Source organism: Eublepharis macularius, chromosome 1 (genome assembly GCF_028583425.1).
Source record: "Eublepharis macularius isolate TG4126 chromosome 1, MPM_Emac_v1.0, whole genome shotgun sequence".
Lineage (NCBI taxonomy): Eukaryota > Metazoa > Chordata > Lepidosauria > Squamata > Eublepharidae > Eublepharis > Eublepharis macularius.
Genome location: NC_072790.1, coordinates 223,464,211 through 223,487,994, shown reverse-complemented (window position 1 = coordinate 223,487,994; position 23,784 = coordinate 223,464,211). Strand labels below are relative to the sequence as shown.

General features: G+C 44.2%; 2 protein-coding genes across 3 annotated transcripts in view; one reads left to right on the top strand and one right to left on the bottom strand.

Moving 5' to 3' along the window:
* LOC129325177 (uncharacterized) overlaps positions 1 to 3,939 on the bottom strand; it is a 22,503-nt gene extending 18,564 nt beyond the window's left edge. Inside the window, exon 1 of the mRNA XM_054972760.1 lies at positions 3,693 to 3,939. Within this exon, the coding sequence (XP_054828735.1) occupies positions 3,693 to 3,939 (247 nt within the window). The remainder of the gene's footprint in view (positions 1 to 3,692) is intronic.
* On the top strand, positions 3,836 to 23,784 carry CCDC25 (coiled-coil domain containing 25). 2 transcript variants are annotated; one of them, XM_054988935.1, is made up of 9 exons: positions 3,836 to 3,962; positions 6,902 to 6,949; positions 7,966 to 8,005; positions 10,422 to 10,473; positions 11,735 to 11,810; positions 13,218 to 13,321; positions 16,756 to 16,958; positions 18,607 to 18,652; positions 19,784 to 23,784. In XM_054988935.1, the coding sequence occupies exons 1-9, from the start codon at positions 3,938 to 3,940 to the stop codon at positions 19,811 to 19,813; spliced, it is 624 nt and encodes a 207-aa protein (XP_054844910.1). In that variant the 5' UTR covers positions 3,836 to 3,937; the 3' UTR covers positions 19,814 to 23,784. The 2 variants fall into 2 exon arrangements, with proteins under 2 accessions (XP_054844910.1, XP_054844917.1); XM_054988942.1 differs by lacking the exons at positions 3,836 to 3,962; positions 6,902 to 6,949; positions 10,422 to 10,473 and having other exon boundaries at positions 7,967 to 8,005.

The following is a 23,784-nucleotide window of genomic DNA, read 5'->3' as shown; positions in this document are numbered from 1 at the left end:
GCATCTCGCGCTCCCCGGGTGGCATACCCAGTTCCCCGGCTCCCTCTTAGAGACAAAGGTGTGGAGGAGCGTCTTTGAGTCGGGGGTTGCTGATGTTGTTCCGCTAGGCGAACTTCCAGGAGTCTATTTTCCACTTCGCAAGTCAACTGTATCCATCCTAAGAGTGTAGGCGGATTGTCTTGCATGAGCGCTCGGTCCAGTAATTTTGGATTCAATCCTTGTTTATACAAGATGATCTTGGTGGACTCCTCGCATCTCGGGCTTTTGGCAGCGAGCTGTCGGAATTGTGTGGCATAGTCTCTAGCCGACATGCTGCCTTGCCTAATTGCTTGCAACTCCGTTCTAGCCCGAGTTTCCTCCAAGGGATCTTCATATTGCGCCCGAATAGCATCCACTAGCCCTTGGAGAGTTTCTAACTCGGGGGCCCCCAGATTATATAGTCCCACGTACCAGTCAGCCGCTTTACCTTGGAGGCGCGATCCCAGATGCTCTATCTGGCTGGCTTCGCTTCCAAACAGGTGTCCCCAACGATTAAAAAATTGCACCACTTGTACCAGGAAAAATCCCAATTTGGATGGGTCTCCATCAAAAGTAGCGTCCAGTTTGACCCATCCCATGGGTAAATCCTGTCTGGGGGTTTGGTCTGGCATGGGATAAACGTCCATTGGCCCCAGTTGCAGCGGAGGCTGGCGCGGGTGGGAATGCGGTTGAGGTTGGGGGACCGGTTGCCTTGGCGTTGGCTGCGGGTGCAGAGGTTGTAGAGGCGGAGGGGCCACCGGCCCCGTTAGCGGTATCGACCCCGGAGATGGCAGGGGTCCCCTCGGTGTCGGCTGGCGCGGCGTCGGCCGGGTTGGCGCTGGTCGGGTGGGGAGAGGTCCCCTCGGCGAGGTTTGCGTTCCCTGAACCACCCGTGGCGTAATTGGCTGACTTGCTTGAGTTGTCGGTGGGTGAATTATAGGAGAGGTCGGCCCATGTGGTTGTGCCGGCAAAGTTCCCGGAACCACCGTCGGTGTGGTGGGTTGACTCGCTTGGGTGGTTGGAGGAAGACGTATAGGGGAAGCCGGTCTGTGTGGCGGTTCTTCCTCCTCCGTCTCCGTCTCCTCGCTGCTGCTGGTATCAGTGGTTGCGGGCTGGTCGGGGTACCGGTCATCCGGACACGGTTCACCACCTTCTCCCGTCAACAGGGATCCCCCACCAGTGGCCCCGATCTCCTCACCCGTTTCCGACGGTTGCTGCGGCCATATCTGTTCTTGCAAGTTAGCCAGACTCTGGTTAATGTCAGACAGGCCCGTTGGCGGGGCCCGGTCTCTGTCTCCCGCCACCAAAACTGATAGCAGATGTACAGCGTTGGCTAGACTCTCTTCCATATTCCGTAGTCTATTCTCCAATCTCTGTACTCTGTCTGTGGACTGCTGCGGATCCCCCGTATCCCCAGTAGTTGGAGGGGTTGTCGGGTGGTCCGTGCTCAGCGTCTGTTGCCACGGCAGGGGTGCTTCCACCCCTTGTTCCTCATGCGACCGCGCCGCAAGTACACCTTTGGTTAATCCCGTGATTGCTGAAATCCCAGAGTCAATGGCAATGGTTCTACTCTGGAGCTGTGCCCATTGATGCTCTCCGACATCTGGCTCCCCCTCTCTCGGGGTGACTTCGGCGTAGTCCCAGCTCAGAGCACTTCGTTGGGAGGTATCCCCTTCCGTTCGCTCGGCCGTCCGGTTCCAGAACAGCCATGGACGGCCCTCAGCTTGTTCCGGTATAGACCCCAGGCTACGCCGGCTATTCAACTGTATTTGGGTAAACATCGCGCTGATCCTCCGCTCCCTCGTCTCTCTGGGCCGGGCGCCCCACTGCGTCGGGGTCGGCACGCTGAACAATGGAACGGCTGATGCGCTGGGCCTCGTTCTCTCCGTACTGGGAGCGAGGGTAAAAATAGTTGTAACCGTGGACCCTTGTCTCCTTGGCACAACTTGAGAAGATTCCGAGCCTCGAGGACCGGGAGAGACATACGGATCGAACAAAGGGTCCCGGGGCGGGACAGCTTTGGAGTCCGTTTGATCCGGTTGAGGCATTGGAAAGATGATTGGTAACAAAATGTCAGAACTGTGGCTAGATAAAATCCTTACTCCAATCTGCCTTCTGCAATTAGACAAAAGTCCATTGTTTCCAAAAAGCATTTAATGAAGAAAAAGATTATTATAGTCCACTGGCCTGAATGCAAGATCCAGGTTGGTACATATTCATTGTTACCAATGCCCGGCAAAGCAAGAGATAAATATTAAATATCATAGCTGACCCATCCTCCCCCCACAGTTCTCATAATATTCCCTTTGAAGCTGCAAAAGCGAAAGCTTCCCCAAGGCCGGTTCCTGGTAGAACGTCGGTAGCCAAAACAATGCGGGTCTGTGAGATAGCTGCCTGGGAACCTCTGCACCTGGGGAAGAAAGCACTGAACACTGAAAGGATTAAATATGGAGTCGGTTAAGCATAGGTATACAAAAGGGCGTTCTGATCCTGACAAGCTGTAGTCATATTTATTGTAACTTTAAGTCTAACTCTGATTGTGTTGCACATCTGTGTAATCCCTGCTGGAATTGTTATTAATATTGAAGAAAGAATGCATTATGATCTACTAAAACATAGTTTTGTCATCTGGTAACAATCTTTAAGGATCACATTGTAAGCAACCATCTCTTTAATGCATTCTGATGGCTGCTTGGAAACACAGCAAATTCCTATAGAAGCCTAGAAGAAACCAAAACGCCTTGCCTTTCCACCCCCTTAAAATTCTGGGACTACTTCCAATGTGTCTGTGCTGCCATATCATGGTTTTGTGTACACAGGGTCTAGATGATGTCTACACTATATGGATACTTCTGACACCAGAGGAAGGTCTGGAACACCAGGTGGGAGGAGAGATCAAGCACATTCTTCCCTATCAGATCTAGCCCACTGAATCAGACCACTGGTCTAGACTCTCAGTGTTTTCTGCTCTGATTAGTACCAAGTAGCCTGGGTCTTAGCTGCAGAAAGGCCTTTCTCAGCACCCGTTAATCCAGATTCTTCAACTGGAGATAGCAGGGACTGCTGCACCTGGAACTTTCTGCATGCAAAACACGTGCTGCTTCCATCCCTCTCCAATACAGTATATGTGTGAATAAATACACAAAAAAGTATTCTTCTACAGACCATAGCCCCCATAATGCCTCTTCTGCTACGATTAGCAGCTACAGTCTCAGACAAAGAAGGGGTCCTTCTTCGACTTTTATCACTTTGGGGGTACCAGCGGGTGGACTTGGTGCCTTCTACATGCCTGACATGTGCTCCATCACTGAGTATCGCTTGGATTAAGAGGCAAAAAAAGCAACTCAATACTCTCATAACTCGTATCTATATATATATTAAACCAATGAAACTGAGTATCAACTTTGAACTTCTCTGCCGTCTTTCTCTTTCTACTCATTAATGGCCTTTTGTCAGGACAGGAGCAAAAGAACTCTGAGATTATTAAAGCATGATTTTTATCAGGACCGTGCAACGAAACAAAACCTCTATTCCTACCCACATTTTATTTCAAGTTTCACATGAGCAGAATATCCCTAAATATTTCCACCAGTCTTCCACATCACAGGGAGCGCTCTCACCAGAAATGAGTCTCTCATCCCAGAGCCTCTACAGACACTTCCGGTTTTCTTTACCCTCCGATGCGCAGAAGCTGTGCGAGCGTCCATCATAGAGGTGGCAAAGGATAGGGCGTCCGTCGATAGCCGCAACAGCTTCACTCCGTCTCCATGGGAAGACCCGAAGTAGCGTCATTTCCGGGAAGTCGGTGCCGCTGAAACCGGAAGTGGTTGTCCGTGGGTCTTTGGGCTCTAAGGAACGTTTCTGGCTTCGTCTCCAGGGTGACAGAGGGGCTCGTTGCGGGCGGGTGCCAGTTGTTGCCATGGTGTTTTACTTCACGTCCAGCGGTAGGTCTAGCTTGACTCCAGCCGCGGGTCGTGGGAGGGGGGTAACTTATGACCGCCCACCCCCGGTTTGATTTCCGTGCTAGGGCTTTCTGTGTCTGTCCATATTATGGGTTGATTGGTGGAGCTAGGAAGTTTTAAAACTCATTTTTCAACCGAATCTGTTCTTAGAGCTGAAGGCAATGAAAAATTAAACCTTTTCTAGGGGTGGGGGCGGGGGGAGCACGGTGGAAAGGCAGAGAGGCTGTGACGGGGATGAAAGCAAGCCGGAGAAGAATTTATGTAGAGGCGCATGTGCTTGGTCAAGTGTAATACAGGCTGCAGCAGCGGGGCAAATTCAGTGGCTCCCACCGGGGAGGGGGCGAAGTTAGTGGAAATGATATGCCTGGAATATTCCGGCTCAGTCACAATCCATATGATTGTGATTTTTTTCCAAACTACTCTCTGCTTGATAGATACGGTATTTATTCCTTCTCGTTCACTTCTGGTCAGCTTCTGTTGGAAGCCCTGTGTTTCCTTTTTTGTCAGTGGACTAGAAAGGAGTAGAGAAAGCGTGCCTTCCAGATTTGCAGCTGGGAAACCAGGATTTTCAAGTCTTCACAGGCACTTGGTGACCACCATCCCTTAACCTAAACTGCCTTCAGAGGATTATGAAAAAACAACCCTTCATATCCCCATCAGGAAGAATATGGAATACACGTACAAAGCATTATTTTCTCTCTTGTGTTCTACTCTCCCTTATGTGACCAAAGCTTATGACCAAAGCTGAAAAACAAATTAAAGCGGTACTCATGAATCTTTATTCTGCTTCACTGTGTTTGTATGATAATACCACTTTGTGGGAGGAAAAGTATTGTTCTGTTTCCTTTTAAAATATTTTATTAATAAATTGTTCACAGTATTTTACAAAATTTGTAGAACAGTATTGAGTTATAGGTATCAATCATAGCAGCAAAAGCAGGGGTGTTATTATGTATGTCTCCTCTTTGTTTTGTACTAGCCGTCTAGTACAAAGAGTAAATGGGACCCAGGTTTCAGGATATGTTTATGGAAGTCTCACTTTTAAAAAAATAGAGAAAAAGACAATCTGACCAAGTTCATCCATCCATAACTGCTGGAGAAACTTGGGTTTGGATCTTCTACAACACACTCCTCATGTGAGTAAAATTGGAAAGTAAAAAAAAAGTGTTTTGTCTATCAGTACTAGCAAATGATATGAGATTCCAAACAATGTAAAGACTTTCTGAATAAGTAAGTTAAATAAATCCACTAGGTATGGTTCAAGTTAATGTTTGTGTTTAAACTGAGCATAAGGAGGAATTATTTTAGACTTGAAAACTAACTATAGATCATGGTTGGTTGAAAAAAAATCACAAACATTTTTTAAAGTCCCCCTATGCAGTAGGTGGCACCGCAGAACACTTTTAATGGGATCAATGACCTTGAAGACTGCTGGATCCACAAAAATTTCATTAGTAACTTTTGCTATATTTGTATCATGTTTCTATTAATGCAGAGTGGTAAGTTCTGAAATAAAATGTTTCCTTTAGCCAGATAAATTCATTTTAATTGAGGATACCTTTCATATTATGATAACAGTTAATACCAGTGTAGTGTAATGGTTAGAGTGTCAGACTTTGATCTGGGACACCTAGGTTTGAATCCCCCACTATGCCATGTAAGGTTGCTGGGTGACCTTGCACCAATCACACACTTTCAGTCTAACCTACATCACAGGGCTGTTGTGAGGCAAAAATGGAGGAGAGGACAGTTCAAGCTGCTTTGGTATCTATCGGTACCCAAAATGAAGTAAATAATAAATTGTATTGGTTTAAGTCAAGGTAGTATTTTGTTAAAGCAATCTAACCAATAGTTCTCTTGTTACCCAAAATTCTGAAAACCTTTTTAGGCATTTAATGTGTAAGAGAGACCCTCCTTGCAATGAAAAATTGTCCTGCAGTCTGCTTGCATTGTAAGGGATGTGATTTGAACTCCTGTCTGACTTGTTTCAGAATGAGCAAGAGCCATGCTTATAATAGTCTGAGGACTGCTGTTCTGGTTTGCCATTTTTTTCTGAAATACTTCCTGGTATTTTGAGAGCAAGTACATGTATTTGAAAAACTACCGAGTTAAAACTCAGTAGCTGAATTTGGCTGCATTCAGGTGCCCTTCAGGGTGACATTTATCCAGGACATTGTCTGTTGCAGGCTTGTTCACGTGCTTTCCTTCTCCAACTTGCACTGAATGCAGTGAAGGAATATAGCTTTAAAGCTAACTCTGGTTGCCTGTGGTATGCGAATGTAGGTGTGCTGCTGAACTAGAGCTAATGTGAAGGTTTGTGCCTGCATTTATATATCATAAGTAGCCAGAATTTATTTTGAATCAAGATTCCTTCACTACACTGTGTGTGAGAAGGGAGGAAGGTAGTACACAGGAGCCTGTCAGCAGACCAGATTTGTTCATGCTAAGGCTTAATGTGGCACCTGAGTGCAGCCTTTGCTTTCTGTAGTCATGATCAAATCAAGTTTTATGAATTTATGGGGTGTGTGTGAATTCTTTAAACAGGGTTCTTGGAACTTGGTAATGCAGTTGCTTCATGTTGTAAAGAGGCAAGTGCTTTTCAGTTTGAATATTTAAAATTGAAAAAGAAATGTGTGTTGTTTGGTGGAAATACCAGTGAGACTTCTACTAAAGAGTCAGACACTAAACTTTCATCTCTTTCAGCACAGTCTTTTAGACCACCTGAAAGAGCCTGGGGGACAAGTGATGACCTCTCAAGCAGAGTTTAACTATAGCAGAGTTTGCAATGGCTCGAGGCCCTAGAAGAGAGTGTTATAGATTATAATATTTTGGTTATGTTTTCTGGAATATTCCTGTTTGTGCTGTGTATCTCTGTGTGGTCTGACCTGTAACACTTTCTATTTTCCTTTTCTATCCCTCAGTTGTCCCCTCTGCTTACACCATTTATATGGGAAAAGATAAATATGAAAGTAAGTATAAAACTCTTTATAGGTACTTGAGAAGATAAGATCAGTTTTACACAGTTGTTTTAACCAAAGGCCCTGTGGCCTGTGTTTAAAATTTGATGTTCTGATGAGGGATGCATCTTCCCAGAGAGCTCATTGGCTCTTGTTAATGGAACTTGGAGTGACAAAAGGCTATCTCTTCTTCTGAGAGAAGCTGTTTGCTCTTAATATTCATGTATTTTTAGAATGGCTAGGTGCTTGTCAATTTCACAACCACCATTACTATGCAGGGAATAAAGTCACAGGATAATATATGTAGTAGTGCGCCATGAAAATCTTTATTCCTTCATTCAAATAATTACCTCAGCATGGAGCCATACTCCATTCAACTTGGAAGAGACAATTTCTGCTGATTCCTTTCTCCCACAGCAGACCACAACATTGTATCCAGTGCCATTTCTGAGGCCCCTTGATCTTTGGGGATAGCAGTTCAAGAGGTGCTGTGTAGGGGTCGGGGACAGATAAATGAAGTTAAAATAATAGTATGTTACTTCTTTGTATATTTTTGCCATAAGCTAAATTAATCATTTAATTTGTTTCTAAAATATTAGCAAAGTATTTTGCTTGAATTTTTAAAAAAGCTTATTGAAATGTTGGCAGTGTAGAAACAGTGAATGGAGAAGATTGAAGCTCATTTTTCTAGGATGTTTTGAGCATATCACAGAGCACTTCCTTCCCTGATGAGACTATGGAAAATGTGTGTGCATCAGTCTCTTTAGAGAAGCTCATATTGTGGCGTTCCAGTCATCTCTTCATTAGAGCTGCTGCGGTATCTGATCTAAGGCCATCACTCAGAATTCAAACTCAGTAAACAGGTTATTTTTTTGAAAGCTCAGTATTGGATTCCCTTTCCCTCCAAAAGATCTTTTACGTGGGCTGCAGTGTGCAACATAATTGTTCAAATGATTTATGTGGCATAGAAGGTTCATCTCTTGATCTGAGAATTGTCTACTCAGAATTGACTTTGCTTTTTTTGGTAGATGAAGACCTAATAAAGTATGGCTGGCCAGAAGATATTTGGTAAGTCCTGAAAGCATCCTCTTTGGTTGCATTGGGTTTAGCACACTGATCAGTAAACTGTTCCGGTATTGTTGGTTGATTGCCTGTTATCTCCTGGGGGTTAAATGTTGTCAAGTAATCCAGGAAGCTAAGAATGCCCCTATGTAGGTGGCAGCTTACCTGTTTTCTTTTGGATGTGGTCATTTGTTAGGGCATGAAGGCTACTTGATCAGTATTAAGGTACTTTTAAAAATTCTAATCAAGGAAATCATGGTAAAGCTGCTCCTACTGACCACTTGCTATAATGCTAGGTGCAATTAGCCTGTTACAGTGGACTTTTGTTTAATAATTACTTCGACTTAATTCTGATTTATTTTTTCTTTAAAAACGTGAAACTGTAGGCTGACTCTGGTTGTCCAGGTAAAAGCCAAAAAGTGTAACAGTTCAGAGGAATCAATACCTTACTTTTCATTGTTAAAATGCTTTATGTATGGGTGTACTGTCAAGTTGCAACCAACTTACAGAGAGAAACAAGGCAAGTGAGAAGTGGAGGTGGTTTGACATCCAAGTACCAATGGTGCTTAGCTTCCAAGATCTGATGAGATTAGGCTATACTATACCATGCTCTCCCCAAAATTCTTTACATTTAAAGAATATCAGTAGGTTGACTAATTTATTTTTGTAGTGGGGAGAAAAGTTTCAAACTTGCAAGATAGCTTTTGTTGTTGTTCTAAAGAAGCTATTGCTTTAAAAATATTGGTCCAATATGTGATTAAGTCACCAAATCTTTTTTGATCAGTCAAATAAGCAACCCAAGAGTGCAATGAAGCTTTCATGAAGCTGATTAACAAATTCAAAAAATCACGTAGCAGGCCCTTTTCCTGGTTTCTGCCACTTGAGTGATTACATTTTTAAGTACTGTCCCATGTTAGAAAAAACAAACCTTTATGTGCAAGTAAACATCTAGCACATCAGGGAGGGGGCTGGGATATTTTACCTTGATATCCTAGTTTTCTAGTTGTAGGAACATTTAAACAAATAAGCTATAGAAACACCTTTCACTAGGCGCTGTCAGCCCATGTTCATACATAAGCCCATTTAAATTGGGCTGACTACTTCTAAAATGATTTCAGGATCCCAGTGTTAGTTCTGGCAGCGCAAGTCCCACAAGGGCCTGGTGGTATTTGCTAAGAGCCAAACCTAGTCTGTATTAGTAATTCCCTATGGACACTTCCTTGTAAGTGTCATCTCTTTGGCCCAGTTTAAATGTGGGGCTGGCAGGCAAGAAGAATTTAACTGTGTGGTATTGCATATGCTCAGTGTCTTTTTTTAAAGCAGGGTTTGACCTGCCATTCTCACATTGTACATATAACAGCTGAAATGCCTGCCTGGGATGGATCTTTTAGATACTTGGATTACTCTGAGAGTGGCTGAGGGTCCAGATTAAATGAGATGCTGGGCTTGTTCACTGTGTTTAAATCAAGTCTTTTTAACCCTGGTGAGGATGGAAATGATGGGGCTGGCTTGTAGACTAGTCAGAGGGAGGGTTTGTCAGCCATCTGCTGGAACGAATTTCTGTGTGTGTGTATCTCATTTAATTTTGTTTTAATCCTGCCTCTCAGATGAGGGCTTTTTTGATAGCTGATAAAACTGCTGTTGAAACATCAAAAATTAAAGCATCAATAATTTCTATCAGTGCCAGGTAACAGCCTAGCCATATATTTTTAAAAGAAGACCCAACAATTTATGAGCAAGTGAAAGGAACAAAAAATAAAGTTAAACATGCACTCACTCTTTAACCAAATCCTGGCTCAGTACAAATGCTTACATCTAATGCATGAAGCTGAGGAAATAAGGTGCCGGATGGATATCTGCAAAGAGTGATTTCCATAGCCAAAGTGGCAGTACAGAAAATATAAATACATATATGTGCGCACATAACTTATTAAAAAGTGTTGAGTCTTTGGTAAGCAGTGGCGTCTGAAATGGATTGAATCTCCCTCTCCTCACTGGTTACATGCAGTTGGACAAGATGACAAAATACACAACTTGATTTAGAAGTTGCAGAGATTGGAAGATACTGAAACTAAACATATATCTAGGATGATTCATAAACGTGCTGTTATTTCTTGGCAAGGGAATGTCCAGTGGATCTTGTAAATGAGCACTTTCAGCCCTGATCTCATTGACTGACTTCTGGGATCACTAGAGGGAGCAATTGGCCGCACAGCTTTTTTTATAATGCAAAGAAAACATTGGCCAGTTTAGCAGATGTGTGCGTGATAAGCTATAAGAATTCCTTCTGGTGCTATCAAATATGCATGCTTTCAAAATGCTAAGACCCAGGTGGCAGCAAGCCTGCTAATGGCAACATGTATGGAAACATTTCTTTTGGATCAAATCATTGCCTCAGTCGAATCTGTGCTGTGTTGTGTAGGTTTCATGTGGACAAGCTCTCCTCTGCTCATGTCTACCTCAGGCTACACAAGGTAACTGCAGGACTCTGCTTCTTTTCCTCCTTGATAGGCAGCGTTGATTCATTGAGCTGTGAGCTTTGCTGCTTACAGTGACTGCGAGCGTCGCGTAAGGAAACATCCCAGCTGGGCTTGAGGCTCTGGAAGCCATTAATGGCTCAATCTAAGCATGCAGCAGCATGAGGTGAAAGAATGGACCCTGTAATTTCAGATATGAGTTTGCCATTTTTGAACACTCCCCTTAGTGTATTTGTGCGAGTGGAAGGAGGCTGAACTAAAACTTCCTTCCCCCTTGTTTTGTTTTGCACAAAATTGTTTACTTGGGGGAGGATTCCAAACTGGTATACTCCTTGCTGAGCCTGCAGTGGTATATTCCATTTAACCATTACCACCTTATTTTTCTGCGCGCGTTCACCAAGTGAGAAGCAATAGAGCATATAGGGTAGTGGGGAAAAGATGAGGTTGTGCCCCAGTGGGATGGCTGACTGAAGAGGCTCAGCAGACATAATGCTGCTGGATGAAGAACAGGTTTGCAGTGATCCTGGGCGGGATGGAATAAGGCGTGGAGGTCTGAGGTTGCCAGAGGGGAAGAATGAAAGGCAATTGGGCACTTGTAGTTCAAATGCAACTGGTAAGCAGTAAAGTACCTTATGGTTGTTGTGGGTTTTCCTGGCTGTATTGCCGTGGTCTTGGCATTGTAGTTCCTGACGTTTCGCCAGCAGCTGTGGCTGGCATCTTCAGAGGTGTAGCACCACCACTTCAGAGGTGCTACACCTCTGAAGATGCCAGCCACAGCTGCTGGCGAAACATCAGGAACTACAATGCCAAGACCACGGCAATACAGCCCGGAAAACCCACAACAACCATCGTTCTCCGGCCGTGAAAGCCTTCGACAATACAAAGTACCTAATGTTAGTAACTGTAATGAAGGCTGTGCCTGAGCTTTTTTGTGACAACTTCAGAGGAAAGCAAGAGAATGGGAAGACTGAAGTCCCTGGCTCAAATATTGCCTTGGCCATGAAGTGACGTGATGGCCTTGATCAAGTTGCCATCTCTCACTCTCTGCAATACGGGAGGAAATAATCCTGGTCTGCCTTATAGGATTGTTGTAAGGATTACTATAAAGTAGTTGAAAGGCTAACACAGACTATACTCTATTAATAGCTTGCTCAGTGCAAACACCCCTAGCTGTGTTGGAGAACTAGGATATTTTCACAGCATGCTTTTTGTCTGTTGCTGTTCATGGGTTTCTCATGTCAACATTGACTTGTTTTAGGGGCAAACAATGGATGACATTCCCAAAGAGGTTTTGATAGATTGTGCACACCTGGTGAAGGCCAACAGCATTCAAGGTAAAGCTCTGTTTTATATTAGGGTCATTGCATCAGTGATGATACTAGCAATTGGGCAGGAATTTGAGAGGGGAGCAACAGAGGGAGGGGGGAGGGCTTTGAAGCAGCCGCTCATGAGGAGCTTAGAACCATGATCCACATGGGACGAAGTAGCAGTTGTGCCCCAGAGAAGTTACAGATACTTGTTTATCCAGACCCTGAGGGTGGGTGAGCCTGTGCTAGAGGTGATTTTCAGCCTTGAGACTTTTGGAAAAACTTTGTGTGAGACACTGAGAAATGGGGAAACTATATACATGATATCTGGGCATCATGTGCAATTAGATGACGTTGAGCCCTGTGTTGCTTGCCAAGTTGGACCTTATTTATTTTGGATTGTGTTTATTCTGCCCCACCCCTGAGCACTAAGGTTGAGTAACGAAGTTTTTAAAAGAACCGCAGCAATGAAATATGGTTTGCACTACATAGGAAATGCTACATCAAATAATATTTAGACCTTACAAGCTTGATCCCATCTATCAAAAGCCAGTGCAAACAGGAAGGTCTGAACTGTACTGAGGTTCTGCTAACAGACCTTCGAAAGAAGAGAATCTCACATTTTGGGGGGAGCTACTAAGAATATCTCTTTTCACTCTCATTTTATGAGCTTGAGTCACAGTTGGAATAATGAAGAGGGCCCTCAGCAGATGTAAACAGTGAGGGGCAGGTCATAGAAGATATGATCTGCCAGGTACGTGGGACCCAAGCCATTTTGTTTCCTGTCGTAAAAATAAATTCCCTAATCCAGAGCTCTTCCCATTCTGTAATGTACATAAATTAGCTTAGTTCAGTGAGTGGACTTATTCTGCCTTAGAAGAGAACAAGAATCAGTAGTTACTCATGGGGCTTCTTGCACATAGTTACAGTGGCTAGATTGCGGCCCCTAAGTTTTAGAGCGCTTTCAGGTTTTGCTGTTTCAAGTAAAGTAGATTTCTTATTTAGCATATGCTGTTGCCATTCAAGGTTTTTCATCCTGAGCATCCTTTAAACCTCTTTTGACTCCTTGCATTGCTTTCTTGTTGTAGCCTGAGCCAATTGAGGTAGGGGACCAGGGCTTGAAGGTTCTCTGTAGCTTATGCCCTCCAGGGACCAGTTAAGCTTTGCTTTAACCTTCAGAATTGTATCAGAGTGTGATGTAGCTTCTTTCTTCCATTGTTTTACTTGTGTCAGACTTCGTTCTTTTCCTCCTAATCAATATCGTTCCACCAGCATGTCACTGTAGAATTTCCCATCTCCCAAAGAATGACTTCTGACACTGTATTGTTACAACTGAAGAATTCTTATGTGCATTAAATACATAAGCAAGGAGAGAAATATTGTCTTGGCTTCTTCTGCCCTTGGTGAAAGGCATGTCTTTTCCCCTCCCCTCAGGCTGCAAAATGAGCAGTGTCAACGTTGTCTACACCCCATGGACTAATCTAAAGAAAACAGCAGACATGGATGTGGGACAGATCGGGTTCCACAGACAGAAGGATGTAAGTGTGTCTGTTCTTGCCAGCTTCTCTAAAGGCACCTACCTTCTTCCTTCAGAGCCGTGGCGACTTCCCAAGAAATTAGTGGGAAGCTTTGCAAATATGCCCTGTAGAGCAGGCATGGTATTTTTTATGAAGGACAGATCTGTGCCAGCTCATCTCTGAGCTGCCACTCAGGTGGCAGCCAGTGCAAGGCATGGAAGGATCCGGGATTACGAAGGAGATACGTATTGGCAATATTAAGTTAATCGTTATATAGCACCCAAACAGAGAAAGTTCTTACCCAATTAAATTGCCTGTGTTTGGCTTTTTTGAAGAAGCTGTAAAAATTAATGGTTTAAATTGTCAATGACTGTATAGCAGGGGTAGATTGGCCATGATGGCCATTGGGGCTTTTCCTGGTGGGCTGATGGCCTGCCTCATGACTTGGGCTGAGGTAGCCTAGATGCTGGTTGGGCATACAGGCTGTCTGTTCCTCCCTCTCTCTCTGGGGGATGAGTTTGTGGTGGACCTAGTGGTGGGGTCCTTTTCCAGGTCCCTTTCCCCCTCTCAGTCTACCCTTCTTGTATATTTATGTGTTGTAATAACAACAGCATGAGTAAACGTGTGTCTTTACATATCTTCAGTGACTTTGTCACATTATTGCTGCCAAAAGTTCTGTTGAAAGTAATCGCCACTTGCTGCCACTTTCTGCATTTAGATCAAATGATGAAGATTAATATACCATAGGTCCACACAATCTGCAGTCTTCTGGTTAGAGTTAGGGTGTGCGATCTTTAAAAGGTTTGGGATAATGGATGAGAAGGAAAGCTGAATCATAATGAAACATAAGCATGTACGGGCAGCAGTGGGGAGGGGTACAAACTGAGAAAGCCCCACTCAGCTCACCTTTGGTGGCAGATGCTGAGTGGAGGGTATTCCTCCCCAACACTTCCAGGTACCACTGTTGCTCAATATTCTTTACCAGTCAGGCTTGCCCCCAGGCTCCTGTGGAACACATACAGGAGCAATGCTTTATGGTTTGTGTACTCAGTAGTTTGGAATTTGGGAGAAGACATAGCTCACTTATAGAGCACATGCTTTCAACCCAGAAGGGGTCAGAGTAGTCACAGGCTTCTCCTGTGCAAAAATGGATCTGGTAGCAGTTTTAGGCAAGATCTTTGTGTGTTGGAAATTCTAGAAACCCCCTGTCAGTCAGAATAGAAAACACTAGTTAGGATGGACCAATGCTCCGCCATGGTTTAAGGTAACTGTATATGACAGCCAGCATAGTTTAATAGTTAAAGTATTGGACTAGGATGTTGGAGATTCAGGTTCCAGTATCTACTCTGCCATGGAAGCTTGCTGGGTGACTTTGGGCCAGTCTCATACTCTCAACCTAATCTACCTCACAAGGTTGTTGGGAGGATAAAATGGAGGAGGGAAGAATGTTGTAAGCCACTTTGGGTCTCCACTGGGGAGAAGAGTAAATGAAGTAACGAGTAAATGAAGTAAATAAATGTTAACATTTCCCCAGCTTTCAGAATGTTTTAAACAACTATCAGTTGTGTGGTTTTAATAAGAGTTGGACTTCAAGGAATCTGAAAACAACAAGCCAGAGCAAGCCTGTAGCCATCTACAAGATGTAAATATTACCTCTTCCCTTTAATTGGAAACAAGAAACTTCACTTGATTAGTTCTGTGTTTCCGATGTGCTTTTTAAACTTCAGAACGTAAACGAATCTGTTGCTCGTTGAAGCCCTTCATTTCTCCTCTTCCCAGAATGAGCAACCATGCTGTGAAGTCTGGAGTGCCAGAGATCAGGCTAGGGCTGAGTACAGAAAGAGGCTAGTTTCCAAGAGGGGATACAGCCATCCAGCTTCGCCTCCTGGGGTTGCATTTATCCGTTCCGCAAACTTCCTCTGTTACCTTGGGCAAGTGATGTAATCTCTTGAGCCTGGAAAAAGAAGTTTTTCCAATTACATCAGAGAGCTAGGAATTGGGCAGTGGAGGCCCACACAACACAGTGAGACTTTTTAAAGGCAGGAAGCATATGTGTTAATATTTTGACCTGATGGAAGGGCAAATGAAAGTTCACACAAACTTCAGTTAGTAGTAATTATAAATAAAACAGGGAGAGTTGCAGCCTTCTGCTCAGTCCTAGCAGCCTCGGAGTCTTGTCAATTCTCAGGTTGCTTGTGATCCAGAGGTTTTTGCTTGTGTCTTGCAGAACTGGCTTTGTAGTGGTTGGGAAGATGTATTGGCAGGAACAATGGCTTTATTGCCTGACGGTTATCCTGTTACAGACTCTGCAATTCATGAAGATGCTAGTATTCTTGGTTTTTCTTTCTGTCTGGCTCCCATAAGCCAATCCTTTGCCTCTTTTGTTGGAGAGGAAAGTTTTACAAGGTATGCTAATTGCGGAGGGGCTGCATCTGATTTGGGTGGAGGCTGCCATCCCTCTGTAGCATTCCCATGGAGCCCAGTCCAGACTTCCCTGTGTTTCATGTGTCCCTTGTTTTGTAGCTTGGATGCTGGACCTTTGTTGGCCATGGAACGTTGTCCTACATAAGTGGAAACAATGTGCGCGTGCAAAGTTTGTGTCTGTGCTTATAGTCCGATAACACATTTGCATTATTCTGCTCTGTCAATGGCTAGTAGCAGCATTGAGAAAGTGAAGATGCAGTGCTGGCTTGTCAGTAGCCCTTTGCCTAGTTGTCTGTGGCAAGTCAGGATCTGAAGAGAGTTGATTCTTTTAGCATTCAGGTTACCAACGTGGCCCAATCAACTAACTCATCTATGCGTGACTAGATGGGCTTGTAAGAATCTTGAGTAGGCTGTAACTGGGTTCAAGAAAAGCTTTGAAGGAGGAGAGGACTGTGATTTGGCAAAAGAATGGCTCATTTCCAAAATTGTAGAAGACAGGAGGTTGAGATGGAAACAAGAAGATGACGAGCACAGGTGAGAGTAGAGATGCAGTTGTGATGAAGAAGCTGTGGAACAGAAGGAAGAAAGCAGTGCAGGGATTTCAGAAAAATGGAGAGCTTTCACGAGGGGATTTCTGAGTAAACTGAGTAGTAGAGAGGAGAGCTGGAGGAAAGGAAGGCTGGCCTTAGCTTTCCTGGATTCTAACTGCTGGGTTTTGACCTGGTGCATGTGTGGAGGCCTGCTCGGGCTTGTGTAATAGTGTAAGACATCTTGTCTTCTTGAGAGGTGCATTGCGGGATCTCCTGCAATGCTGCGGTGAATGCTGCGGCACACCTTAGCCATTGGTGCCCGTAAGAGTTCTGCATTTCCAGGGAAGCCACCGTGTGGATTGCTTGACTTGAGGTTGCTCTAGATTTACCCAGCTCATCTGCATTTTATACAAATGTGGTTGAGGAGTTTCCTTTCTTTTCTGTCCTTATATTACATATCTATGAACAGCATTTTTTAAGTCAGTTCTTTCTTGCCCGAAGGTGAAGATGTTAACAGTGGAGAAGAAAGTGAATGAGATCTTGAACCGACTGGAGAAAACCAAAACGGAGCGATTCCCAGACCTGGCTGCCGAGCAGGAAGCCCGTGACCGAGAGGAGAGGAATGAGAAGAAGGCCCAGATCCAGGAGATGAAGCGGAAGGAGAAGGAGGAGATGAAGAAGAAGAAAGAGATGGAAGAGCTTCGGTGAGGGGAGATGTGGGAGCTTGTCACAGTTGCCAGTGGTGCTTATTCTATCAGCTGCTAGAATCCCTGTAGTTCTTGCACTTGATTAGGTAGCAGGAGTGAAACAGCAACAGGTTACCGGAGAAGGGCTGCTGGGGTTTAGGTCTTATGCCACTTGTTACTCTAAACAAGCAATGCCCTTTCTCTCCCTGGTACAGAAAGTGCATTTATTTGTTTAAAGGTGAGTGATCTTTAACAATTTTTTAAAGTGCAAAATATAAGTCATGCACTTCTCAGTACCCAAGTAATACAATACAGTTACAACAACCATCAATCAAGAACCAAATCAACATAGAGATAAATACCAATATACATATGCCAACTGGTGAAAGAGCAAGAGCACTTTGCACTTTAAAAAAATTGTTAAAGATTTTGGATATATACCTAAATTGTGTATACATTTTTGGTTCTGCCTCCTTGATTTTGTAGTTGCCTTAGCTTATTGTTTAAGGAGGTGCCCTGGTGTACCAGGTCTTGCTTAAAGGTGAGTGATGGCAAACAGCAAATTTAAAACATACCTTCTGGCAATGAAAGCGTTATTTACTTCATTTATGCCCTACTTTTGTGCCTATGGGGATCCAAAGTGGCAAGATTTCATGGCAGAGTTGGGATTTGAATCTGGATCTCCCAGATCTTAATTTGATGCTCTAACCACTACATCATGCTCTTTCTGAAGTTTTGCAAAGTAGTCGAACAACCAAATCAGCACTTTTGAATGGCAGGCATGGCATGGCATGGTGTTGGGCTGAGAGTGGCATTTCTTCCTAGCCAAATGATTCTCTGCTGTAAATGAAAGTCATGAGATGGATGCTGGGGCTTAACCTTTTCTCTGTTATGCTAGAAAATAATAGATGTCCATCTCCTATATTTCATCTAGCATTCTTTTAGTACAAGGCCTCCCTCATGGGAGGCATCCTTTTGTAGTTTTGTTGGTGTGAATCAGTATGGAATAATGAGGAGCAATACATGTCTTATGGCAAAAGGGGAGGCTGGCATTGGTGGAAACTTCACCTGTAGAGCCCCTGCTGGTAATACAAAAAGGAAGTAGAGGATGCGGCCTAGAGAGCAGGCACAGATGAAGGTTTTTGGACATCCTCTTGCATCATCCAGTGTGCCTAATGAAGACATCAGGAATTGCAGGCTAGTTTACAGCAGTCTCAAGGCAGAGAAGTAAAAAGTCCAGTAGCACCTTTAAGACTAACCAAATTTATTGTAGCATAAGCTTTCGAGAACTACCACTCTCTTCATCAGAACGATCGTTTTCGAAAGCATATGCTGCAATAAAGTTGGTTAGTCTTAAAGGTGCTACTGGACTCTTTACTCGTTTGCAACTACAGACTAACAAGGCTAACTCCTCTGGATCTAAGGCAAAGAAGGTTGTACATCTATTGGTGGTTAATGTGGTGTTTGGGTTTGGAGCAAAGAGTTGTTACAAATGACACAATTGTGGGCAAGTTTGCACCTGACATAGAATATGCAGAGGTGTGAGATCACAAGCCTTTAAAACTGGACACCATTCAAATACTGTGTCCCTTAATTGGTAGAAGTTTTCTTTATTTTTAAGTACGAATAAACTCAAAATGCATTTAAATGTTTTTTTCCTTTGCAGAAATTACTCTTCCTTAATGAAGGCTGAAAACATGTCCTCGAATCAGGTATGTCCAAGATGCTGCGGTGAGGAGCTTGTGGCCAGAGGGTTGAATCCAATGATCTGTCAGTGAAAGGTGTTGAAAGTCATGGATCATTCCTGAGTTTTGGGGATCTGCGTGGTCTAATAGCCACATAAGTGTGTGTGGGAAGCGGGGCTTGCAGTGGAGAGGATGAAGAGGACAAAGTTTCCCCTTCTACCTCTTTCTTTAACACAGCTCTGCTGATGGAAGAGGGAGAAGATTTCATCTCCCTTTCCCACTGCAGGACCATGTGGCTCCTGAAGTCAAAAGAAGATTTCTGGTGGGAGGGAAACTTCAGCAAAATCCGCACAAACCATATCCATGGATCACAGGATCCAACCAAGAGTGGACAAGTGGATTGTGGCTGTGATGCCAAGCTCATTTCTCTTCCACTCACCACATCTTTTCCAACATTTCCTGAACAAAATCGAGAATCTTGGCTCACGGAGTGTGTAAAACTCAGCTGGGACAGTCTGTGCCTGTGACTTCGTCACACTTCTGCAGAAGAAGTGGGATCTGTCCAGTACCTCTTGGCAAGGATGGGCAGCAGAGCCCTCTGTGGAAAATGAGACATCTGTTGTGGGACAAAGGAATGGAAGAGAGTGACTGACCTTTGACGGGGTTTTTTTGGGGCTTAATTTAAAAAAAAAGTTCTGGGAAGGTGTTTGGTTTAATGCTTAATTTTACTTACGAGGATTGTTAAATCAGATTACCTTTGGTGGAAGCTGCTTTTGACTCAAAAATCAAAAGGCTGGGAAGTTATCAAGTCTGGTTCCCTACCCCAAGGCAGAATCCTTCTCACACACCATTTGCTTCCCCACATACACACCAGTTAAATCCTCATGGGCCAGGTCCATGTTGTTTGATCAGACATTAGGGGCAAAGGAAGTGCACTGCGCCAGACTGAAGAGGAGCAGATAGACAAGCCAGAAAAAAAGCACACACACACACATCCTGCACATGTATGTGCATTAGCGCTAGGGAGAATTTTGTTTCTGATTCCAAATGCAGTGATTAGTTAAACCCCAACCAAGAGAGGAACAGTTTGGGGCTGAAGACTGTGGTTCCTGACATCCTGTAAAATCACACCGCCCTCTTCTGCTTTTCCTCCCACAGGAAGGCTATGACTCGGATGACTTCATGTAAACCAAGATGCTCACCTTCCAGAAGACGAAGATGGACTTTGACATCTTATCTCTTTGACGTGGATGCTAAAAACAAGCAAGCAAACTTGGGCGTCTCCACACTTGTTTCCTTGTTGGCAGCGTCTGGGAGGAGGTGGTCTGATCCTCGACAGAGCCTCCCCTGGGAGGCTCTAAGAACATGAGTTCTGTCTTTTGAGCCACTATGATGTGTGTATTATCTGGGTATGGGAAGGAGAAGGCTGTATTTGAAAGCAGTTGAGGCAAGGAGGCACTGCTTCTGCCTTAAGTCTCCCTTTGGAACAGACCAGCTTGGAACGTTTTGCTGTTAGAACTGCTGACCTGAGGACATCATCCTCATCTTATGGGGTGGGGGGCTATCCTCCCCCTTTTTTGCTAGTTTTGTAGTGCACCAGAATTTTGCTATTGATCAACTCCACAAAGATTTAAGCTTTGCATAGCTGTTTCTCCAGAGTTTAAAAAGGCTTGCCTGGATCCTATGCACATCAATGCCGCAACCTCCACCACTCCCATTAATTAATTAACCCATAGTCCAGACTCAAGCATGTGTTACAACCCAGGAGTTGGGGCAAAGTGTACAGCATCAGAAGTTAGTGAAGAGCAGACAGCTCTAACAAGTCAACCAATCCTCAGAGTGTTGTTCATTCAACCTATGTAGCCATATTGGATGTCTGCTTTCACCTCAAGCACTCTGCAAAGCCCAGCATTGCTTTTTGTTTGGCTTGAGATAAAGCAGCATGTGCCTTGAGCTTCTGGCTTGTTTTCCTTTGTCATCTTTCCCCAATCCCACCCATTGTGTTTGCACGTGCAGGAAAGTTCCAGACCTGTACCCAAAGAACTGGCACTCTCTCCCCCACACACATCCTCACTGTGCAGGCCTTCAGAGCATTTGAGCACTTTCTTGTTCTCTGTGGTAGCTGCACTCGGGAAATGTTCTCTGCAGTTTCCCACCACAGCAAGCCTTATGCCTGGCCTACCTGCCTACACAAGCAGTTGTAATGAGATGGCAGGGAGTGGTGGTGGAGGAGATAGACTGGACTGCGCCACTTCAAACTGCCGGTGAGGGATCACATCGTTCACAGTTCCCCCACAGTAATATATCCGTGTGAATGATACAGCCTATGAAAAGCTAAGTTAGACTTGGGAGAAATAGTCTAGCCTAGCTCTTTGTATGTTGTGCCAGTTTGCTATTTACAGGGAATTAATGTGGAGGAACTGCAAACAGTGTAGTCCTTTCTTCTAGTCTGAAGTAGTAAAGTCTGTCCTACATCTCTGAATTCCTCCACCTCATTGTGCTACACGTGTTAGACCAGACCTTTCCTCACCTTAAAAAAAAACCCCTTTTCCCCTTGTATTTTTCTTAGTGTAATTGGGCCTTCTCATGAGTTTTCCCATGCATCCCTGATGGAATGAATAAAAGGTTTGGGTAGCTTCAAGGAGGCCTCTACTACATATGAGTACAATTGCTGCTTGGTTTGTCTTGGTGACGAGCATGTGGTGGACTCCTTCCTGCATTGTTTAAATTATACTGAGCGAGCATGTTGCAGTTGTTCTTTTAAGCATTCTTTGGCTTTGGGGTGGAAGGTGCTGGCTGTTGCTGTTTCTGATCAGCCCTTGCAACACTGAAAAAACCTGGGTTGGATTGCATGGTTCCAGTTTGCTGCAGCACACAAATGATGCCGTGTCGGGGAACGTTCCATATGCTGGGGGGGGGGAAGGGCTGCTGTTAGTGGCCTGGACCCATGACATCCCCTTTGTGTTCAATCCCAGCCTTTCCATCACAGAGTACAGAGAACAGCTCAAGGGTGGAGCTTCAGCCCACTCCAGTTTTCGCCATTGTTGCTGGTCTGGTTCCTAAATAGTCTTCAGAGGACCCTTCTAAGCAGTTCAAGGTTCTGAAGAGTTGCAGCAGATTCAACTGTTGTACAAACTACATCATCCAGTGGCAAGTTCTAAGAAACGTGAGACGGTAACATTGGTTATGCTGCTTGTTCTGTTCCTGGCATAGTATACAGAAGATTTGTGGCAGAGATGATCCTCAGCAAGAAGACTCTGCCTCTGAAGGCATGGACAGCGCCGTCAAGAGTCTCCTTTTAAGAGAAGGAACAAGAGCACTAGTTACTTGGGAATGTCTGGAGCTGCTTCCATGTGCAGGTGCATAATCTACATACGTCAGAGAACAATGGTTATAGTTTTTTTTCCTATGAACCTCGTTGCAAGCTGTTTCTTCCCAATATTGGCTGTTTCTGGTTCCCAGGATGCACTTTGGACCCCTCCTTTAAGCTTGGAGCTGGTGGGAAAGTGTCTGCCTCCCAAAATCTGTAGTGTTACATGAATGCTATTATGCTTAAGAGTGATCATGGTGAAGACTGCAACAGCCATGTACATACACTAGAATTAAATATGCTGCTTTGTTGAAAAGGGCCTGTATTCGCTGTATTAAAATGGGAACAAGGGGGTGTGGAGAAATGTCTGCATCCTAGGTAACTGTGAGGCTGCTGTCAGAGATGATGATTTATTGATAATATACTTAGCATTGTTGCAGCACTTTAGATTTTACATTTTTTCCAATTTTAGGTTGTTCAGAACATCTCACATGTTTTGTTGCCATGCTTAGAACAAGCCTGCAAGGTAGGGCTGTATGATTATCCCTCCGTATCGGGAGTGGCTGGCCTGAGGCCACCTAGTGAGTTCATGGCAGAGGTGAGATTTGAACCAGCAGCTTCCTGCTTCATCTCTCACCTGCTACAGCAGCACTAACGCTGATCCCATTGTCATGCAAATTCCCACAACGGTTTAGCTCACTTCTGAGCTTGTTTGCAGGCTACAATTTCTGCATATGTGATTAATTCTGATCCTCTTTTGCTTTCCCTCCAAGCCTCACTGTGAATAAGTGGGAACGCTGACCTATGTATGTTTAAAACTTCAAGAAGATGCAATTTTTTGTTTTTAGATACTGCAGATCCTGCAGTCAGTGAATTTTACTGATAAAATAGATGGCCATTGTTAATCTCTCAATTTATTCTCCTTAAGCTGTTAATGGAAGTGATAGGGAGGCTTGTGGAGCATTTCAGTTCAATCCCCTGACCACTTCTCAGACGTGTTCTGGTTTGTAAGACTTTGCTCACATGTTTGGAAAATACCTATAGACAGCAGGGCTTGAAATCCTTTAGAGGAAGAACAACCCAAGCAAAATTCTTAGGGAAGTAAATGCCAATACCTGAGTGTGCATTCAATTGTGAATGTCCAGAATCTCCACAACAGGGTTGGTTGGTAGCCTTCCTAGAAAACTAAAGGGCAGTAACGAGAAAAGGGACAGTGGCCATGGATGTTGTAGAGCTGGGGAGGACCCTTAGCATATGCTTAGCGCATAAAAAGATTCATCTTTGGCATCTGGCTACACTGTTGCTTGTGTGCCAGCAAGAATGGTTAGTTTTCAGCCACATAGACCAGCGGTCAGACTCTAAGAGGCAGCTTTGTATTCGAGAAAGGGACTGGTAAGTTTGGTTTTAGAGTTCGTTTATAGCAAGCTACCCCTGTAAATTTCCCCACAGCATTTCCTGTCACTACACTACGTAGCATGTTGGCGCATCCTCTGAATGAGAGATACTTGGAGACACGTTGGTTTCAGAGCCCCTTAAAATGCACTGAGGGGGACTGGAGTTTGGCCAGAGGTGTCCTGCTAAAACGAGGTTCGCCCAAGCCCCAGGACATCTGGCTGGCCGCACGGAAACAGGATGCTGAACTAGAGGAACCTTTGGACTGAGGCAGCAGAGCAGTTCCTAGATTTTTACCCTTTGTGTGTTGTGTAATAAGGGAAACAATTTGTTTTTATTTGAGCTCCAGTAGATTAAGAAAATCTGTATGCATGACCTTTTCCCCCTAAAACCACTGTTTACTGAGGCTTTTCACTTTGCAAAAATAAAGTAACTTGCACAATTTGGATCACGCACA